The sequence below is a fragment of the Carcharodon carcharias genome, chromosome 26 (genome assembly GCF_017639515.1).
Source record: "Carcharodon carcharias isolate sCarCar2 chromosome 26, sCarCar2.pri, whole genome shotgun sequence".
NCBI classification, from domain to species: domain Eukaryota; kingdom Metazoa; phylum Chordata; class Chondrichthyes; order Lamniformes; family Lamnidae; genus Carcharodon; species Carcharodon carcharias.
The window spans coordinates 30,449,718-30,472,148 of record NC_054492.1 but is presented as its reverse complement, the minus strand read 5'-3'; the positions used below and the strand labels follow the sequence as shown (position 1 = coordinate 30,472,148).

The window sequence follows — 22,431 nt, the reverse complement described above, 5'->3', positions numbered from 1 at the left end:
TCAGTTCCTTACATTGAAGTTCATTTTCTGGAGCTTCACTATTACTATTGTAAACACCACTTTGGTTGACAAGTGTTACAACAGACTTGATATTCCACCTTATAAGACAATGAAAATTCCTCATAAGAGTTAACAGATTTACATTTCTGTTACATCAAGTTTGATTAGGATAGATTTAAAGCTTTAATTTCTATGAGAAGTTGTGTTTCTTTGCTATAGTTATCCTTTTAACACAAAGCCTTGTACTCCTGCTCCTTGTGTAATTAAAGTCCTGGGGTAAACGAAGGCCTCTAGCATTTACAGCATTGTGCCTTGTTGCTGCTGAATAAAGTAGCTTTTACAACTGGATGCGATAATGGGAGGGAAAAGGAAGTGAAGAGAAAGAGAGTGTTTTATCCCAGGGAGACTGTGAGGCACAGACGCAGGAAGCAGCTATGTGGCAGTGTGCGTAAAACCCAGCTGATCTGAATAAGACCATTGACTGGTGTGCAATCCATAAGCTTGCACAGAGTCACTCTGTCCAGCTACTTTGAAGGAATAAGAAGAGGGGGAAAAAAAACTGCAGCTTGTTATTTTCACTTGACAAACTACTTGGAAAACATATCGTCAATTTTTTGTCCTCTGACAATTGCTGCCTTTCTTTTGTGTTTGTGGCTTCCCTTGTGTTTGATTTTTGAAAGGCAGGCGTTTATCCAACGGTCTCAGCTGCAAGGACTTCTTCCTGCAGTTCAGAAGCAATTCAAAGGAAATCAGCAACACACACACACACACGTGTGCGAGAGCTTTGGTACCTCGGCTTTCTATGTCCCATAAACTGCGTCTGGTGTCCATGCTGTGGAATTTGCCTCTTTTTGCATTTCCCTGGCAAAATGTACGAAAGGCACAAAAGGCGATACAGCCTATCAGGCATCTCAAAACATGGTAGAAGCGTTGATGTTGTGCTACTCAAGGTACGTTGTTTCCTAGAAGCTCTGTTCTTAAATATAAACATGTAGAAAGATTGTCAACAAGTCTTTTTCAAACTTTATTTTATGTTTTTGAGATGGGGCAAATCTTGAAGCTCAGTCTGGGAATTTGATCTGGCTGGACATTTTACTGTTTAGGATTTGGCTCATTTCCTGGTAAATTTGATGGAAAGCGGAGTAAAGCCAAAGTGACTTCATGCTCCACATTTGTCTGTATATTACTTTCCACAAAAAGGGTTTCGACACCTTGGTGGGGGTGCAGAAGGGGAGTGTCAGGATGGTGTTATTAGTGAACTTTAGCTCACAACAGCTGCTCTGAATATTAAACAGGCTAAATTAAGTAGCAACCTGGTAGGTGCTTTGAATGGGATTTTATTTTTTGTGCCTGTTCCAGCAGTTAACTGTACTTCTATGATTACAAGTCAATAAAGTATATGCCTCGAAGATGGTGATCATGCCCACATTTAATCATGTAAATTGTAAGTGGGTTTTTGTTTGCACGGTTGCATGCTTTTTGTTGAGAATTTTATTGTGCTTTGTGCAGTACAGTCATCGTCCATAAATTGATACCTATGATTGTGTGTGTCTTGAGCCCAAATTCTTTGGTTTTGTACTAGGTGCAAGAGGGAAATGGCTTGAACTGAACAACAGCCTTATGCGGTTCCTGAACATACAGAAATATAAGTCCCTTACCCAACAAATATCCAGACTTGTTATACCCTTGATGCTCGAATTTTTTTAGTGACAGACTGTGTGGGTGTGTGAGTGGGTGGAGTGGGGTGGGGGGTGGTTGTGTGTTCCCTCCATTTGCTAATGTTAACAAAGTAGTTGGAGTGAATATACAGGAGGTGTGCCCACTTTTATCACTCATGCCAACTTTATCACTAGCAAGAGAAAGACTTCGTATTTGTATAGTGCCTTATTGCATTTCACGACCATCTCAAAGCACCTCACATACAGTCGCTTTGAAATTACAATTATTATTTAGTCAGATGCCATGGCTGCTTTGATAACAGCAAGACCCTACAAAAGAACAATGAAATGAATTATTTAGTTTAATCTTCTTGCTGGTGGGTTCTTGGTTAGGGGAGGAATGTCGGCCAGAGCCCCAAATGGACTCCCTGCTTTTCAAATGGTGCCATAAAATCTTTCAGCGTCTATCAAAGCAGATGGTATTTCAATTCAACATCTTAACCAAACAAAGTGTGAAAATGTAGCCCACATGATTTCAATTTTTATTTAAGGAAAAAAGTGAACGGTATCCCAACTATACTAGTTATGTATAATTATCTTTGAAACTATATATTTTAGCTGGAATGCACAATTTAATAGAGAAAACAACTGGAGAACTGGGCAATAGCCAGGGTATATTATTAAATTATAACAAGGTGCACAGAATAAATTTGAATTTGGAATATGGAACCGTTTTTAATGTTTCCCCCTCGAGTCCTGCCTACAAAAGGACACTGTTGGGGAGCAGTTGCAGGCAAACACATTCTGGCAGACCCTCTCCATATGTCAGTATGTCCAGATGGTTTCTATTCTCAAAGGTGGCATGCTTCTAGGGAGCGTCCTCTAAACATTGATGCCTTGCTGCAGATCCCTGTCTACCCCCTTACCCCTCCACCACCCTCTCCCCACCACCACCACCCCAAACTTCCCCCAACCCTGGGGTCCTAGCTGCCCAAACAGAATATATAGTTTGCATCCAACCAGTAGAAGATACAAGATGCTAGTAGTTCAACAACCACAGGATTCTTGGCACACAGCTTTGGCCAATCTGGTGATTGAAGGACTCACTTGCTTTATTCTGATAGACCCTTTTAGAAGTCCATTTTTTTTTCGAATAGCATAGATCATTTGGAAGATCAGTCGAGCAGTTAATATATTGCACAGCCAGATCACCCAAGCAGCAACAAGATTAATAGCTTGTTGGCATATTCCTGGTGTTAGTTAAGGAAAAAATGTCAGCCAAGATGCCATGGGATGGATCCCACCAATTAAGCTGAAAGGTGGCTGATCTCACTGGCCTCAAGTTATTGCAGAGGAAAATATGAAACTTCCCTTTATAAACATGCAGAGGCTCACCAAGTAAAACCTTGGTTTCAGGAATGGAAAGTTGGCGTGGGTGGATATTCATCAGAAAATCCTGGGAACGTAGAGCACATCAGCATCTGAAAAGGGAAAGACTAGCTGACGTTTTGAGGCTGTGATCTTCATCACAAAGACTGTCTCCAGAATGGTCTTTTCTAACCAGATGCTGACATTTTCATTTTTCTTTTTTTGCTATTTGAATGTAAAGGAGATATAGGAACATGGATTGTGGCTTTCCATTTGAATGTTTGCCACTTCTGCAAGAAAGCAGCAACTTATATTTATACACCATCTTTAACGTAATAAAACACCCCAAGGTGCCTCACAGGAACATTATAAAACAAACTATGACATCAAGCCGCATAAGGAGATATTAGGTCGGCTGCCCAAAATCTTGATTAAAGAGGTAGGTTTTAAGGAGTGCCTTAAAGGAGGAAAGTGAGGTCAAGAGGCAGAGATGGGTACGGGTGGAATTCCAGAGCTTAGGGCCTTGACAACTGAAGGCATGGCCACCAGTGGTGAAGTGGTTAAAATTAGAGATACACAAGTGGCCAGAATTAGAGAAGTACAAGGATCTCACAGGGTCTTAGGGCTGAAGAAGATTACAGAGAAAGGGAGAGGTGAGACCATGAAGGGATTTGGAAACAAGAATGAGGACTTTAAAATCAAGACATTGCTTGACCAGGAACCAACACAGATCAACGAGCACAGGGGTGATAGGTGAACAGAAAAATTCAAGGCAATCAGGCAGAGTCAACATGGTTTTGTGAAAGGGAAATCATGTCTTACCAATTTATTGGAGTTGTCACAAAACTGCCATATTTTTCATAATATTATTGTGGAGTATTGTAAAGCAGGCTTATGTTTGTGTTTGTGTGTGTGTGTGGATGGTTCTATCTGTGTGGCTGATTTAATTGAATTAGAGTCAGATAGATTCCAAGGTTGAAATTATCAAGAGTTAGGTGTATAAAAGGTATATGAAATGCTAATGAGTGAGCTAGGGTGAAGTCTGTAGATAGTGTGTGAATAAAATTTGCATTTTTAGGTAAGTGGAAAGATGTTTGGTTTTCGAAGAAACATGATAAAGTTTTACACCTGACAGGATAAATGGGGCAAGGACATTATGTTTATTTTTCCCAAAAGGAAAAGGTCATATTGACAACGTGAAAGATTTTTATAATATGAGGGAACTAAATTCCAAAGCCGGATTTACAGATTAAAGAGGAAGGAATATATTTAAAAAAGGATATAAGGCTGTTTCAGGGATGGCTAAATAAGATCTAAAATATACACAATGTGAAACAGACTTGGGGAAAACAGCCTCAGACCACTTTGCAGAGGTCTGCTGCTCTAGTAACCAAAGTTGTGTTAAAAAGCCTTTAGAATTCCACTGTCGAGTAGGTGTTTGTGGTAACCTTGCTGGATGCCTCCCTACATTAAAAATCTATTTTGGACTGTTGCCTTAAATGGGATGTTTAATTGGCAGTCAGGTTAATTAGCAATTTTGGGATTTGTTGTAATATTAAGTAACGGTGTAACTGTAATCTTGTGTATGTGCTTCAATTCCTTTCTTTCGCTAATAAATGTTTTAAATTAATTTTTAAAACCTCTAAAGGTGTTAGTGGACTCTACTCCTGAATTCAATGCACAAACCTTCTCGTAATAAATACAAATTACAAAACCGTTGTGATAGCGTGGCCAAGTTTCCCTTGTGGATTTGGTCAGCCTGGCAAATACCAACTGCTATATCATAACAGAGTTCTTTGAAGGAGTCACATGTGCTGTGGATAAAGGGGAACGAGTGGATGTACTGTACTTAGATTTCCAGAAGGCATTTGATAAAATGCCACGTCAAGGGTCATTGAGGAAAATAAAAGCTTATGGTACAGGGCGTAATATATTGGCATGGATAGAAGATTGGCTAGTTAACAAGAAGCAGAGAATTGGCATAAATAGGGCTTTTTCAGGTTGGCAGAATGTGTTGAATGGTTTGCGGCATGGATCAGTGCTGGGGCCTCAATTTTGTATGACTTGGGTGAAGGGACCAAAGGAATGGTTACTAAATTTGCTGATGATACAAAGATAGGTAGGAAAATAAATTGTGAAGAGGACATAAGGAGACTATAAAGGGACGCAGATAGGTTAAGTAGGTGGGCAAAGATCTGGTAAATGGAGTATAATGTGGGCAAATGTGAAACAGCCCATTTTGGCAGGAAGAATAAAAGAGAAGCTTATTATCTAAATGGTGAGAGATTGCAGAGCTCTGAGATTCCGAGGGATCAGGGTGTCCTAGTGCTTGAGTTGTAAAAGGCTAGTATGCAGTTACAGCAAATAATTATAAAAGCTAATAGAATGTTATCATTTATTGTGAGGGGAATTGATTACAAAAGCAGGGAGGTTATGCTTCAGTTGTACAAGTCACTGATGAGACCACATCTGAAGTATTATGTACAGTACTGGTCTCATTATTTAAGGAAAGATGTAAATATGTTAGAAGCAGTTCAGAGAAGGCTTAGTAGAATATTATCAGGTATGAGTGGGTTGTCTTATGAGGAAAGGTTGGAAAGGTTAGGCTTGTATCTGCTGGAGTTTGGAAGAGTAAGAGGCGACTTGATTGAAACCTTTAAATTCTGAGGAGTCTTGAAAGGGTGGATGTGGAGAGGATGTTTCCTCTTGTGGGAGAATCTAGAACTAGGGGTCATTGCTTAAAAATAAGGCGTCGCTCTTTTAAGTCAGAGATGAGAGATTTTTCTGAGGGTTGTGAGCCTTTGGAACTTTCTTCCTTAAAAGGTATGGAAGCAGAGTCTTTGAATATTTTTAAGACAGAGCTAAATAGGTTCTTCATTAACAAAGGGGTGAAAGGTTATCGGGGGTAGGCAGGAATGTGGGGTTGAGGTTGCAATCAGATCAGACATGATCTTACTGAATGGCGGAGCAGGCTTGAGGGGATAAGTGGCCTATTCCTGCTCCTGATTTGTATGTTTGTACGGATGTATGTTACCCCATCTGCCACTTCAAACATTCGTTCCCTCCTTCATCGATGCACAGTGGCACCAGTATATACCATCTATAAGATGCACTGCAGAAATTCACCAAGCCTTCATGGACAGCACATTCCAAACCAGTGACCACCCATCTAGAAAGACTAGGGCAACAGACCTATGGGAACACCACCACCACCACCTGCAAGTTTCCCTCCAATTTCCTTTCTAAATTCCAAACCATCTTGACTTGAAAGTACCTTAAAACTGCACCAGTAAAACTCTGGGTATCAGTGCCTGTAATGCTTATTCCGCAGATATTTAGTGAAGGGTTGCATATTTCCAAAGAGCCATTTGCTTTTGGCCTATTAAAGCCATTAACAAAGTAATTATTGTAATTGTTAACGCTGCCCGTCCAACCTTAAGGTTAGTGGGCAGGCGAAAAACCCAAGCAACCTTCGAGTTTTTTAGGAAACCTCATCCATGGGCGGAATGAGGTTTCCTAAAGCTTTTATTAAATACATTTTTTAAATTTCATAAATATAAAAACATGTCCCAACACAAGGGGACATGTTTAAATATTTTTTTAAACCTTTTATTTAATCACTTGAATAGCCCTTCAATCCGCCTGAGGCAGCGGGCCCCGACTCTCTGTCCTAGCCCCGCCTGCACAGGTAGCGTCGAACGCTGCTGCTTGCGCCTTACGCTGGGCCGGCCTTAATTGGGCTGCCCGTGTAAAATGGCGGCGTGGAGCCAATCACAAGCGGCGATCAGCTCTGCGACCGAGCCCGTCTGCCGCCTGAAAAATTCAGGTCTTTGAAGCACCACATGGCCTTTCTCTCAAATTTTATCGAGCTCTGGTGACCAGAAATATTTTGATGTCACTATGTTCAGCATGTTGCAGCACGAAAGTGGGAAGGAAAAAAAGAGGCTGATCAAGGATGTCAACTATTCACCACAAGGACTGTAGAGCAGAGATAAATTGCATTACCTGATTTCTTCGAGGCTTCAGTGAAGGTCGGAACAGTCCAGTGATAGGTATTTTCTCTCCACCTATTGCAGTGCTTGGGGAATTGCTGTCATTGCCCCCTGTCCTAGCACAGTGTGCCATATAACATATCAGCCTCATAAAACAAATTAAATAGAAAATCATAAAAACTGCAATGTGTATTATTCCATAAACATTTCAGGGTTAAGTCGAGACACAATGAAAGAAATGATGTAGATTTTTATCATAAACTTGTACACCAATTCTTGAATTGAACAATTCTTTGTGAAATGATTTAATGGTCCAGGCTCTTTGGAAACCTGAAACCAAAACAGAGAAGGTGGGTGCACACAGTGAGTCAGTCAGCATCTTGTGGAGAGAGCAGGTGCTTAATATTTTGAACTTATACCATAGTAAAATTCTTTTAAAGGTGGGTATCTTTTGGGCTGTGAACATGTTTCTTGAATTAAAAATATAGATACTTAAAGCTACATCTGTACAAATACTAGCCAGGTACAGTACACACTGGATAAAGGCCACCCTGTCACTGGCAGCATTTGTTTAAAAGAAAATTCTCAGGCACTGATTCATTGGTTCTACATTCAATCAGAAGCATTCCTGCTTTTTTATATAGAAACCATTTGAACACTGGTCTTAAGTTTAGAACAAAGATTTTTCAAACCAGACTGTTCAGACTCGAGGGTTCCCAGTGGTTTCTATATTTGTAGAAGTTGCTGGCATGTTACACAGTCGGTGTGTTCTAATAAAGAATGATTTCAGCTGACACTGTCTTTTGAAAGTTAGAATTAGCAGTTTTCAGGAATAAAGCAGTTGTTGCTGGGGTAGGAGGGCAGGGTGGGGGGGGTGGGGGGGTGGGAGGGTGTGAAAGAAGGTGGGGGGCACGGGGGGCACCACACTGAAAAGCTGAACAATGTTTACTGAGAAATTGCTGAAAATTTCATCTGCATCTACGCACAGGAGTGATTTATCAAACAGAATTTGACACGGAGCCACATAAGGACATAACAGCAATTGTGAAGGCAAATATGCTGGTGTTTATGACAAAGGGGCTGGAGTAACAGAGTATGGAAGTTCTGCTGCAATTATATGGAGCTTTGGTGAGACCACACCTGCAGTGCTGTGTACTGTTCTGACCTCACTATCCTCTTGCCTTAGAGGGGTGCAATTAAGGTTCACTAGGTTGATTCCTGGACTAAGAAGGCTGTCCTGGATGAGAGGATTATGAGGAACAATTGAGTAGACTAGGTCTCTAATCCCTGGTGTTTAGAAGAATGAGAGATGATTTTGTTGAAACGTATAACATTCTTGGAGGGCTTGACAAGATGAATGCTGAGAGGTTGTTTCCCCTGGCTGGAGAGTCCAGAACTAGAGGCCATTGTCTCAGGATAAAGGGTTGGCCATTTATTACTGAGATGAGGAGAAATTTCTTCACTGAGGGTTGTGAACCTTTGGAATTTTCTACCTCCACAGGGTTGTGGATACTCAGTTGTTGAGTATATTCAAGACTGACACATTTTTGGACATTAAGGGAACAGAGAGAGAGCGGGAAGGTGGGGTTGAAGTAGATTAGCCATGATCTTATTGAATGGCAGAGCAGGCTTGAGGGGCCATATGGTCGACTCTTGCTCCTATTCCTTATGTTCTTATGTTCTAAGTTTACAGGAACCTACAGCTTAAAACTGTTTTCTCCAAAGTTGTTCCCTCCTGAGGTGAGGGAACTGTTTCAGGAATGTTCACAGTTCCCCTTATACCTCGGCAACATTTAAAGTGAGGATAACTCCTGAGGTCGCAAGCTAATTATTCATTGAGGACATCGCAGCTAGTGCTGCCCAGCAAAGGTTGCTGTTTAGCATGCAGAATCGAGAACCCGCTTCAGCCCCGTGGCTAAAAGCCATGCCCTGACTCAGAACTATTTTGGAAATTATTACAAGCTTGTTGAAGGGAAGGAGGTTTTATTGAAAGATTCTTTATTCAGTCAGTGTAAATAATGCATGTTTTGTCAAGTGACAAGGTTGTAATGGAGCATGTTTAGTTGAGGGCCGAACAGTATCCTCTAGCAACCATTTAATGAAGGACGTCAACGAATGACATCTATTGACTGTGAGGAAACCCTTTTGCATTTCATGAATTATAGTTGGAACCAAACAGGAAATTTGTTTACTATTACTAAAATTGATTGCCTTATTTGGGAAGCCCATTTAGCTATTATTTCCATGATGACTTTAATTGTCTGAGTATAATTTTTCCAATTTTAAATGCATGAGAGTTTCGTCTACTCCCACCCCCACAGTCATTCCATATACTAAACGTAAGCTTGGTTCAGGTGATTGTGCTCTCACTTCTTGGATCAGAAACTTATGGGTTCAAATCTCACTGTGGACTTCAAGACTCAATCTAGGCCGTTCCGTTAGTGAAGTGCTGAACTATCAGCGGTGCCCCCTTTCATGTGAGGCCTTCAGCTAAAGCCCTGTTTATCTCTTCTAATGGTTCAGGTGACAATTAAAGACCCCAGAACACTCTCAGATTTTGGTTCCTATGTTGCCTTCATAATAGTGACCACACTTTTAAAAAGAAACATATAATTGGAGTTAGAGCATTGAGAACATGATGTATAAATGCATTTTTTAAATTATTGGCTGTGGTCAAGTTTCCTCCTCATTCACCCACACTGTCTGGTCCATCAACAGCTGTTGATGTTGATCTGAGAAAGAGGAAAACGGAGTCACTCTTAAGGCCTGAAAATATACTGTTCTTCCGTGCTCTGATCCGTTACTTCCAGCACCAGAATTCAGTCCCAGCTGCTGTTCCTTTCCAATTCCCACCCCAACTCCCAATTCATTTGCTAACACCTGCATCTCTCACTTTAAGTGAAAAAGAATTACAACCAAAAACATAACAGAACCACAAGACTATCAAACTTCCTGCCTCCCTTAATCTTGCCTTGAACAAAAGCCAAGGCCCATGGCACAGGTCTTAACCAAGATCAGAAAGAGTGGGAGACATGATGAGAGAAATCATAAATGTTAGCAGTCGATGACACCAAGATTCAGTCTAAAAGGCAAATTAATGATGAGAGGAAAGGGAGGTGAGTGGCTCTGCAGTTTCAAGTTTCTGGAAAAGAAATTAAAATTAGAAAGTGATGCAATGACTTTTTACCTCAGCACAGTGAGAGTTCAGAGAGAAAGGCACAACAGGTAGGGCGATGTACTTGCAAGCTTTCTTTGGCACCTTAATCACACCTCTTAAATGTCTCAAAATGCTACACACATAGTCGATTGAGACACAAGAAAATTAAGAAGTCATAGCAGTCTATATGTGCGTGTATCCTCTTCAGTTGTGCAATCCTAGCAGTTCTTGAATAGAGCCTGAGAGCTGTAGTTGGAAAGTAATGGCAGTCAGTGCGGTGTTTGAAGCTGAGCTGGCCCTGTCTAATGCAGCTGCTCTGAGACTGTGTCGTGGGTGGACTTCAACTGAGCGACTAGAAATTTTGCAGCTGAAGTCTGGGAATTTGAGCTTCCCAGACCTTCTAAAAGGATATGTATGCTGATTGTCAACTGCATTTATTTGTTTTCCCCCAAAGATTTGAAAAGAGATACTTGAAAAGGAAGTAGGGACAAAAAACCTATGACTGAAAATCTGGATTAAAAATAGATTGTGCTGGTTATAAGTGCTTTGACATAAAATCTCTCCCAAAATTTAAGATCATCTTTCACTTTGAGATGCTGATTGACCCAAATTCAAGTTCTTTTTTTAAAAGCCAGTTGACTCTCAAGCTGTTTATAATTAACATATGCAAAACTTTCTTTTGTTAAAACTGTCCAGTAGCAATTGGCACGGGTAAAAGTTTGGCAGGCACAACCACCACTGCAAGCTGAACTGTTGCTGCTCCAAACGATTTGGCTGCCTGAGCATTAATTAGGTTCGGTGTTCCGTTTTGCAGTTTTTTTTTTATTCCGTCGTAGAGAGCTGGTGTTCTGACTGTATGCTTTTACTTTTCAGATTAGTCGTGAGAGCTGGTGTCCTGATCCCGCGCTGGTGCAACCAAAACAGAGTGCCAGCACAGCTGGTAAGTAAATCCCCACTGGGTAACACAGGTAGAATGCTATGACAGCTTGTGCTGCAAAACCTGCTTCGCTGATGATAAGTTGATCAAAAACCTGAAGAACTGCAACAGTTAATTAATGGGCCAGTATCCTGAGCTATCAAAGTAAATTGAGACCTATGAGACCTTTTAAACATTTCAGATTATTCTGTTAAAGTCACCTTTTGTCTGACCTTGATGTTTCCTGGTGCTGACCCTAAGCAGTGCAGGATGAGATGGTTCATTTCTAAAACTAACAATGCTATGCTATTGCATGTTTGAACTGGAGGGGATGTTTAAGATTTAAATGTAATTCAAAAAACTGGTGTAATAGGTCATGTCACTGCTCTCCGTGTCAGCTGGCAAAGCTCTACAATGTATCTCTCCCTTCCTTGTCCCCCTTTCCCCCACTCCCCAATAAAAGTTGAAGTCCAGATGAGGTGCGAATCAGATTTGAGGGAATGACTGCAGTATTGCAGAACTAATTCAGAGAAGCGCGTGAATTTCTTGAAGATTCCGTCACTGTGGTGGCAATTACTTTTACTTAAGTTGCCTGTGCTCTCGGGAAAGCGTTTGTTTCCTTGGCTTTCCTTTTCAGGTTAAAAAGTTAAACACTTCCCACTACCGATACCCTATCATGATGTAAACCTTTCTCTGATAGGCACCTATAACATGTTTCAAGCCCTTTCTGAGGTAGTCATCCCTTTCCTGCATCAGTGGCACATTTTTTTCATTTCCCATGTCAGTCTTTGTTTCTGTGAAGTTAGCAAATTGTTGGCCTTTTTTTTTGGTGGGGAGAGGGGGTGACGCGGGAAGGGCAGGTGGGGGTTGGATTTGGGCACAAGTCCAAGAAGCCTGGCCTTAAACTGCTCGGTTTCATTTCAATTGTGCATCTTACAGTGTTAACCTGCAGGCTGAGCTTGGAATGAGCCCATTATTGTAGTGAAAAGTTTGTGTTCAAACAGTGCAGTTGCTATCCTGGGGGTATCAATCTCATCGTGGAATGATCTCATGAATACTTTAGAGTTTTCTAACTGACCAGTAATTTGGACTTCGTCCAGTTTTTTTTTAATGCCTGTGAGAGTGCATATAAAATGTCATGCGATTTCAATTCTCCTTCCACCATACGTGCCTTGGAGAAAAAGTTTGCAGTTATGTATTTGAACGGTTGAAGTGGCTAAATGTAGAAATCCGTCCTGCTTTTGGATTTGCTTGCTTACCTGGAAGGCTTTCTGAACCCACACTTGGTGCCAATTTCGAATATGCTTATACCGCACACCTGCTATTTTACCCATAATTATATGCAATCACATTTAAATATATACATACCCTGCGTCAATTATTTACATGTTTTATTGCAGTTTCAGCCTTAATACCACAGAACTCCCCTTGACAACATGACAATGGCACAAAAATTTAGTTGGACCAAATTTGACTGCTTTGCAAATTAACTCAAATGAGCCCCATTTAGGCCTTGATGGGTTCAGAAAATAAATCGCTCAAGTCATCCCAATTCTCAAATACAGTTTGTGGTTAGCTGATTAAAATAATCCTGTTAGATAGTATTGTATGTTGGAAGGGAAGGGTTGGGAGTTGGACAGCAATTAAAGAATTCAATTTGCTTAGTTAACAATAGATCCCTCTGTAATGTGGAGACAGAAAGCACATCTGGTAGCATACCAGTAATTTGGACTGTACAGCACTTGTACTGGAATTGGTTAGAATAAGGCCTGGGTAACAGTGAGATGCTTATCAGAGATTCACAAGTGAAGCTGATCAGATAACTCAGTCATGGATGAAATATGGCTAAATTCATGAGTTGGATATTTATTCAATATGACGTGCAGGATTCATAATTCCCCTTGCAATTTAGCTTCCTGTACCCGCATGTGACCGCTATCCTGGAGTGACGATGGGCTGCTTTTAGCTATTGGAATTGTTTCAAAGTGAGATCCAAATGTGTGTTACTAGAACGATTTAGATACAAATAAAGAATGGGGGTGGGGACAGTGAAATGATATGTCGGTACATTTTAATGTTCTACAATGTTCTTAATTTATCACCTCCAGTCGCTTCCACTAATAATGCACATAACAGTCAGTTCTTCAGCTTCATGTCAAAAAGCTTAAAGCGCCCTCTCCAGCTGCAGCGCACATTTAGAATACAGCCTATACTCTGTACTTGTATAGCTTTTTTTCCTACAATTTGAAGGGACATACAGTAAAATGTCTCTCTAGCTGCCTTTAATGTCCTTCCACACTCATAGCAGTACTGTCAGTTTGTGGCCTGTGTTATCAGCCCACCCCTGAATCGAAATACAATCCTATTTACTCCTAACCCCATTAAAAGTTCTATACACCTCCCTTCTGTTAGAAATGGTTCTGTTTTGTCGGATGGGTTGTTTACCAGCTTCGCAAGTTCGTAGAGGTGGAATGATATCCCGGCGATTCCCAGACAACAAGTACTGTATAAATAAATATTCTCATTCTATCCGTATAAAATCACACTGGCTGTCACAGATTTATTTCCCTGAGGTTATTCTAAGGTTTGTGTGGTCTGAATTGTAAAAAGAAATTCCATTCCCAAAGGATTAGAACTTCACTGTTTTGGCTGGCTTGGTGCCAATATTTGCAGCTCAGTTGAAGAAAAACTACGTACAAAGCCAGATTTATTTTTGGAGGATAGGGGTGCCATTCAGCTCCTTTAATTGGTGGCACGGCTTCTAACGCCTGTAGCTGCAGGTGAAATCAGGAAGAGAAGAGAGAGCGTTTTTGTGGGTTTTCTTTTCACTTTCCTTCCTGCCGTCACATCTCTAGTCCTAATGATTCTAGCCCACGCTAATGTACAGTTTCCTAGAAGCCAATATTCTTCATATACCTCAGTCTAAGCAACCCACATTTACAAGGGTGACTACATTTCAATAGCACTTCATTACTTTGGGACGTTCTGAGTTTATGAAAGTTGCTGCAAAGCACAAGTCAGGAGTGTGATGGAATATTCCCCACTTGCCAAGATGAGTGCAGCTCCAACAACATTCAAGAAGCTTGATGCCATCCGAGACTTAACAGCCTGCTTGATCAGCATCTAATCCACCATCTTAAACTTTCACTCCATCCACCGCTGACGCACAGTGGCAGCAGTTGAACCATCTACAAGACGCACTGCAGCAATTTGTCAAGGACCCTTTGACAGCACCTTCAAAACCTATGACCTCTGCCACCTAGATTGGACAAGGATAGCAGATGCATGGGAACACAACCATCTACAAGTTCCCTTCAAGTCAAAAAATTATCCTGACTTGTAATTATATCTGTGTCAAAATCCTGGGACTCCCTTTCCAAGAGCACTGTGGGTATGCCAACACCACATGGACCACAGCAATTCAAGAAGGAAGCTCATCACAAGTTCAAGGGCAATTAGGGATGGGTAACAAATGCTGGCCTTGCCAGCAACACCCGTATTCTATGAAAGAATTGAAAATATATATATAAATGCAAGTCTTTCTAGCCATTCTTCATGTGTGGACTTACGCAGTGTCAACATGCTATTTAACCATGGACGCACCATGACAGAGCTTGGTCTCACCCTTACTTGGCATGCAATGACATACCAACTTTCCAGCAGGAGATACAGGAGAGTAATCAAGAACAGAAATCCCAGCTTGCACTCACTCTCTTCCAGCATAGGGCCATTTGAAATTACCTTGCTCTAACTGAGAACACAGCCCAGGGATTGAACTGGGGATCTTTTTTGTCTCCTTGAGTGTAAATGTGAAGGTCCAGACATGTTGGACACTTAATATGTTGATGTATTATCCTCCATCATATACTTATCTAGCTTCATCTTAAATGCATCTATGTTGTTAGCTGCAACTACTTTTGATCCTGAGAACAATGATCCTGCATTGAAAATCGTGGCACTTGCTGGGGGCTTGTTTAACAGCATAGCCTAACATAAAAATGTGTCTCCAGAGGTAAATGCCTGTAGGGAAAGATTTTAAAGCATGGGATCAGGAGATCTTAAACAAGTGTCAGCATGGCTAAGTGGCTTTCTGTGATCTTTGGGTCAGAAGATTATAGGTTCAAGCTTCACACTTCTGCACATAATGGGTGGAACCTAATGCCCTCCTCAGAGGCAAGTTGAGAGGCAGAGTGGAGACATTTAATTGGCTAGAAGGGTGTAGGGGTAGGGACATCGCCGCTTTTCTGTCTCTGCTACAATTAAATCTGGGCCGAGAAGGCTGGTGGACAGCTTTCCCACTACACCACCAACTGAGACTCTTGAGTGGGCAGTTAATGCCCACATAAGGGCCTTGTCTCATCGCCGCTCATATTCAACCAACAGCAAGTGGGGCATGGGGAGCCCAAATAGCAAACCCGAGGGTGGGATCCCTTGTTTTCAGACACTCGGTGCCTGATCGAGGGATCCAGCATCAGAAATGAGAGGGCCACTGAGATACACTCCACTGCCGTTGCTTCTGACCAGCACAACCACCACCATCACACACCTGTGGTTGGGGTTCCTCGCTGATCCTGGGCCTCTGATGGGTGCATTGCCGACAAACACCACTGATCCCCCTGTGGTGCTGCCTGCAATGAAGGGCCGCTGGCCTCTGATTGGCTAGCAGCCCTCAGGGATGAGATTTCTGGCCCCCGGAATCCTTTGTCACTGGCTCCTTACGGACCTTCCCCAAAGGAAATGACGTGGTGATTTCTGCCAGCTCTCCAACCGGGGGGCAGGGCCCCTACACCTGGATTAAAGTCCACCCAACATGGGCTTGCACTCCAGTATAATATTGAAAAACTACAGCATTGAGGCTCCCGTTTCATTACAAGATTTGGGACATACTGTATCGTTCGAATTGTCCTTTGTATGAGGCATTAAGTCAAGGTGCTATCCCTCTGATCTGGTAGAAATTAAAGCTGCAATGGAAAAAAAAACAGAATTGGTATTTTAGAATAGAGGATGAAATGAGCTTTCTTCACCTCAACCACTTTTTGCCTTACTTGACCCCTGTGCTGTCATATGCTGCATCATCCCCTAGAATCTGAGCTTTAACTTTTCTCACTTCTTGAAAGATCTGATTGTCTTATAGACAGATTTTTGATCTACAAGAGAGCCGAGGGTTATGTGGGGTGGGGGGGGAGAAAATGGAGTTAAGACCACATTCAGATCAACCATGGTCTTATTCAATGGCAGAACAGGCTCAAAGGGCTGGATAGTCGCCTCCTGCTGCTATTTCTTATGCTCCCATCTATAGATAGTGTTGACTCTGGAGCAAATGAGCACCAGTAAACTAGTACAGTATTTGGTACAGGAAATTAAAAAACACCATGCGTTTATGAATCATATTGTTGAATCTCTGTTTTGTGTGCATTGACTGTTACACAGCCAATTGTGGCTATTATTATAATTGTCAGAAAAGATTGAATAAGCTGGGGATCCTATCTCTAGAAAAGAGAAAACTGAGCTGTGACCTGATAGAGACCTTTAAGATCGTGAAACTGTCTGCTGATGGAGTAGACATAAAGAACATGTTTAGCTTTCTTACCCAGACAGCAGTTAGAATGTAGAACCCGCTACCACAAATAGTTGAGACAAATAACAGAGACATTTGAGGAGGTGCTAGATAAACACATGAGGGAGAAAGGAATAGAAGAATATGTTGGTGGGATGCGTAGAGGAAGGGTGATAGGAAGTTTGTGTGGAGCATGGATCTTTTTGGCCAAATGGACTGTTTCTGTTTTGTGGCCCCGCTCGCCAACACGTAAAATAACACGGGATGATGTCAGGTGGAACCCCTGATGTCATCCCGCCCCATCTAAATTTTCAGGAAGGCGGGGGCGCAGCAAAATCAGCTGCAGTCCCGCCGACCTGTCATGGCCAATTGAGGCCACTGACAGGATCATTTAAACAATTAAAGGACCTGCTCCTCCAACCTTAAGGTTAGTGGGCAGGCCAGGAGCCTCGGCGGGGAATAGAAAACACATGAAACTTCATCCAGCGACGGGATGAGGGTTTCATGCAGGGTTTTAAAAAGTTTAATAAAGTTTTACTGTAATTTATGAACATATCTCATCTCATGTGAGGGGGACATGTTAGGGAATTTTTTTTTCTATTTTTAATCTTTTTAAAAGTATCAGTGATCTCCAAGGCTGCACTTAGCCTCAGGGAGATGTGCACTTTATCGTGTGCATGCGCGAAAGAGCACACTCTCACTTTTGGGGAATCCCTCCCCCCCCCCCCCCCCCCCCCCCCCCCCCCCCCCCCCCACCTGCACAGCTTCCCGCCGGACATCAGGCCCACCCACGTCAAATGGCGGCAGGGCCTGCTTCTCCAGCGGGGATCATCTCCCCACCCGCCGGAGATTGGGTCGGATCGGGCCTGCCCGCCTGATAGGCAGAAAATTCTGCCCCAAGATTCCAGAGCTGCAGTGAAGATTAATGATCTGCTAATCTGTTATGAGACAATTGTTGCACAGGATACTGGGAGTGCTCCTTACACTGCAGGTAGTGCCATGGTATCTTGAATGGCTGCATTTGTTGCCAATGCCATGCATACGCAGTAGTATGCGTGGCTGACATCTTTATTGGGGGCAATGTGTGACATGAACCAGTTTATTTACTTTCGAGAACTATGCATCAAAATAAAGTGGATGGCAGTACTTTGCAAAATCACATTTAGTTCTGCAACATCAGTAATTCATTGATCCTACTTAAACTGAAGAGATTTGAGTGATGTGTGGAGTCCATGGAACCCACAAATAACAGCATATGCAATAACCAACTTAGAAAGCAAAATGAGTTGGTGGTGTGCTGGGTAAACTGATGTGTGCATGTCATTGAATTTCTGTGCATCCGCAGATGGGTATCTGCCAGCCATATTGCATTGGCAGGAGACGCAGTGATCTTGAATATTCACTGGAGCAGACAAATGGGGCCTCAGTTTAACATCTGTCAATGCAATGCTGCGTTGGAGTCTCTGTCTGCAGTTCGTCCTGGTGTGTTTTGAACCAGCAACTTTCTGGCCCAAGTGAGCCAAATAGATGCTTGGAAGGAATGAGACACCCCTGTCTACGATAAATATCTATTTATGAATTATGCTATTGGCCACTATTGCACTGTTGTATCAACAGCCCCCAGACTCTGAGTTCTGTCTCTAAATCCAACCCAAACTGATGAAGTGAAAGTCATCCCAATGTGCTGGCAGGTTCCAACAATGGATGGGTTTAGGAAGTCTCATGGACATGGACCCAGAATACAAAACTGCTCATACTTTGGCACTAACGGGCAATCTCACTGAGAGGTGTGAGAAATACTAAAATATCAAAACATCAAACTGTTGCAGTAGGGCTGCTCTTCTGAGCATGTGGCTCAATCCTATTGTTGATACATTATGGAAGGGAACTTTACTCTGCTCCTAACACATTTTGAAGCTGAAGAGGAATATTTGAAGGTAACACTGCGTTACTGAGAAGGGAAGAGTTCCACTCTCTGCACTAATGCCCCTTCACCTTCAGCACAAAATTCTTCCAACAAATAGCGCAACAATGAATCAACACCACAGATCAGATTCGGTACCTAAGTTTTGTTTAGCACTTTGCCATAACCTACAACTGTAGCGTGAACAAAGGAGCAGGAAATTGGTTCGGTTTGCACAGAACTGGGAGAATTAGTTCAGAGGAAGGAGAGAAGGAATTTTTATAAACATTTTGTGGGTTTTTTTTGCAAATTTTATAAACCAGACTCAGGAATTGGAAAATCAGTTGGGCAAAATTGGGATAAACCATGTGGGACACCTAAAAACCACTAACGAAGGTGTAATTCATTCAGCGTTCTAGTTCTGCAGCCTTAAATAAAATACTTATTTTTCACCCCTAACCTCAAGACCTCACACAGTGGCAAAATAAGTTGAATAAAAATGTCCCTTCAGCCCATTTGTTTTCATGCTTTCAGTATACCAGCCCTCCTGTCTAGCCATTGCAGCTTTTAACATCCATGGATAATAATTGGGTCCACTGTACCATCCACAGAACCCTAAATGAATTCGTCCTACCCTCCCCAAGGTTTCATTATTCGTCAAAATTCAAAACTTTTAAAATTCTGGCTATATCTCATTTATTTACTGAATGTTGTATAATTTTTTAAAATATTCATAATGATTATGCTATAGATGTGAGGTGTGGCACCTTTTGTGCTTTGACTGAAAACAGCTAATGATGGATGTGCAGCGTTTTATACTAGAGCAATAATCTAGGCCTCTATTAGTTTAGGTTCATAAGGAAAGACTGTTTCTCTTTGGCATTTACTGCCTAGGTCTATGATGTTTCTGCTACTGATGAGCAGCTTCCCAAGCTGCTGCTAATTGGTACCCACCCGCTATCCCCTCTGTGTCAACCAAGTGATGTTGCCAAATTGCACATGTGGCAACCTTCATGTCTCAGGAGGCACATAAACCATTTGTCTTTATTTTGATGAGGTTCAACAAAAGTGTTGGAAATTTTCAGTTAGAAACAGAAAACACTACAAACATACAACAGGTCCTGGAAGACAGATCGGCACATTGGCCATGATCCTGAGAACCTTGTACAACAAGTCATAGCCAGTAGCGGGTGATGAAATGATAGAGTAACAAGCTGACTAAGGGAAGAATACAGTCACAAAAGAGAAGAAGAAAGGAGCCACTTTGATAATTGAGTCCAATGTATGGCATTAATCTGACCTTGCCTTTCTGTGCTGACCGACCTGCTGTGAATTTCCAGTTTTTCTGTTGTATGCCTTGTGTTGCCTAACATTGGCATAGTGTAGAATTTCCAATGTGCAAATATTGGCAGCGATGGTGATAGCTGGAGCTACCTCCGTTGTAATTTAATTTTTAAATGACTCAACACTGTCAGTATGGTCACTCTGAAGGCAGCAAAACAGTGGAACTACACAAAGGCATTCACAATGAAAATCTGTATGGTCCTATAGAAAACTAAAAGGAATTATTTTCAAACACCCCCTCCAAAAAGCTGACAACTGAAGAAAGGCCCTGATTATATGTCTCTGAAATGTGAAAGCCAGTAAGTTAAGATGCTAGTATTGCTTAACTTGTATTACAGAGAAAAGATGTAAATATATGAAAGCCCAAAGGGGAAATACCAATGTTGAAGGCACAAAATTTATTTTTGTAGGAAGATTCTGGGTCATGCGTTCCACAGAAAATATATTTTCACTCAGTTTAGCACACCTACCTATATTTGCAATGATCTGTAAAGAACATGCCCCAACGTATTTATTCTTCCAAACATTAGCACTTTTGATTAATTTTATTGAAAACAGCACTCAAGTTGCCATTTGGGAATGAATTATTTCTATTGTATCTTCTCAAGCAGCAGATTCATCTATGACTAAGCGATTTCATTTTGCTTCTTGTTTTAAAAAAAATGCAATCCTGGAAAAATGTAATTCAAATCTCTTCTAACTGACAATGACATCATTTTAGTCAAGGGTATAGATAGCAAACTTACAACTGCTCACTTCCTCTCAGTTGTGCAGTGTGCCAGATTTTGATATATTTTATGGGAGCTCAATGGAAAATTTTGAACTTTTATTTTAAGCGTATTCTAGCAAATTTTAAATTGAAGTGGAAAAATAATAGTTTGGATTTTTAAACCGATTATTTCTTCATTTCATCTCCAGTGCTCCACCTCAGTTTACAATTGTACTGAACCCTTCCAGACTGAGATCCGAGAATTGGCCCCCATCTATCTCCCCACTCCATTCAGCAACAAACTCTCTCTTCAGCCTTCAAATTAAAAACTGGAAGCTTTCTTCCATTTTCTGTTCATGCTGGTACTTCTCTCCCATCTGCCTCAGTTCTTGCCCCTCCACACCAGCTAATGGTTGCAGTCTTCCCCATCTCTGTCAAAATCCTTCCTTGTTTCTTCACCATCTGAGTTAAACATGCATTCGTTCGTCCCAGACCATAACCCTGTTGTGTTTGCATCTTCCTAACTCTCTATCCCTCTGTGCCACTCCACCACAGCTCCTCAGTTTCTGCATCCTTATTTCTCCTCTTTATTCCCTGCCCTTCTCCTTATTGCCACTCATGGTTTATGCTGTAAGTAGGAATTTTCCATTCCAGTGAGAATTCACCATGCAGTGCATAGTGGCTCGAATCATACAGTAGAGGCAGGACCCGGGTATGAATAACATTGACAGAGAAGGGGCTACCCCAGAAAGGGGACCGTTGACCTGCAGGCACCTCTGACCCTTGTGCCACAGATGCACCTGTAGCCCCAGTCACCTTGTATTTATTCCAGGCCTGTGCAGGAGCAAAGATATCTGTCAACTTCCGGCATTTTTTTTCCTCCCTGGCACACTGTCACAGCTTTTGGTTTGTGATGTCAGGAGTACGCTAGAAACGTACATAAATTGCATTTGAATATTTGTTTGGTGGTAGCGCTTTCTGCTTAGGGCCAGGGAAGTCTTAATAGGTGAGGAATGCCACAGTCTGAGCTCCTGGAAAGGAATAAGTTCAAATGGGAGACCGTGTGTCAAGTCTTGACTTCAACGTACTGAAAATGCAGGTGAGAGAAAGAGCACATAGAATTGAGAGATGAGAATTTTTTTTGTTATGCAGTGAGTTGTTACATCCTGGAATGTGTTGCCTGAAATGGTGGTGGAAGCAGATTCAATAGTGACTTTCAAAATCGAATTGGATAAATACCTTGCAGGCTATTGGGAAAGGGCAGGAGAGTAGCACTAATTGGACATTTGGATAACTCTTTCAAAGAGCCAGAACTGGCAAGATGAGCTGAATGGCCTCCTTCTGTGTTCTGTAATGGCCTCCTTCTGTGCACTAACCACCACCTAAGTGTCCATGAAAGATAAAATGAGGCATGAGAAAAGCATCCGTGCCTTTTCTTGTACGCTGCAGCTTTAACAAAACAAAGTTGAGCCCTGAATTCAGCCATGATTTATTGTGCAGTGGTGCGATTCCGAGCTTCGGCAAATAATGGAAATCCTGTGTTCAATTTTTAAATATAATTAAATTTACAGAATTTTTATTACTGTGGGGTAGGATCAATCGTATGAGGGGTCGAGACAGTATAGGTAAAGAGGTGTTCCCGTTGGCGGAAGAATTGAGAACCTGAGGGATCAAATTTAAGGTGATTGGCCAAAGAACCAAAGACAACATAAGGAATAACATATTTACGCACTGAGTGGTTTGGATTTGGAATACACTGCATGAAAGCGTAGCGATGGCAGATTTATTCACGGCTTTCAAATTGGAATTGGATTAGCACCCGAACAC

At 41.7% G+C, this 22,431-nt stretch overlaps 1 protein-coding gene across 11 annotated transcripts in view; it reads left to right on the top strand.

The window, feature by feature from the left end:
* LOC121270011 (A-kinase anchor protein 13-like) overlaps window positions 1-22,431 on the top strand; it is a 394,374-nt gene that overhangs the window by 214,933 nt on the left and 157,010 nt on the right. For all 11 annotated transcript variants that reach the window (XM_041175277.1, XM_041175275.1, XM_041175276.1 and 8 more), the window contains one exon: window positions 11,049-11,115. In XM_041175277.1, coding sequence (XP_041031211.1) covers window positions 11,049-11,115 — 67 coding nt within the window. The remainder of the gene's footprint in view (window positions 1-11,048; window positions 11,116-22,431) is intronic.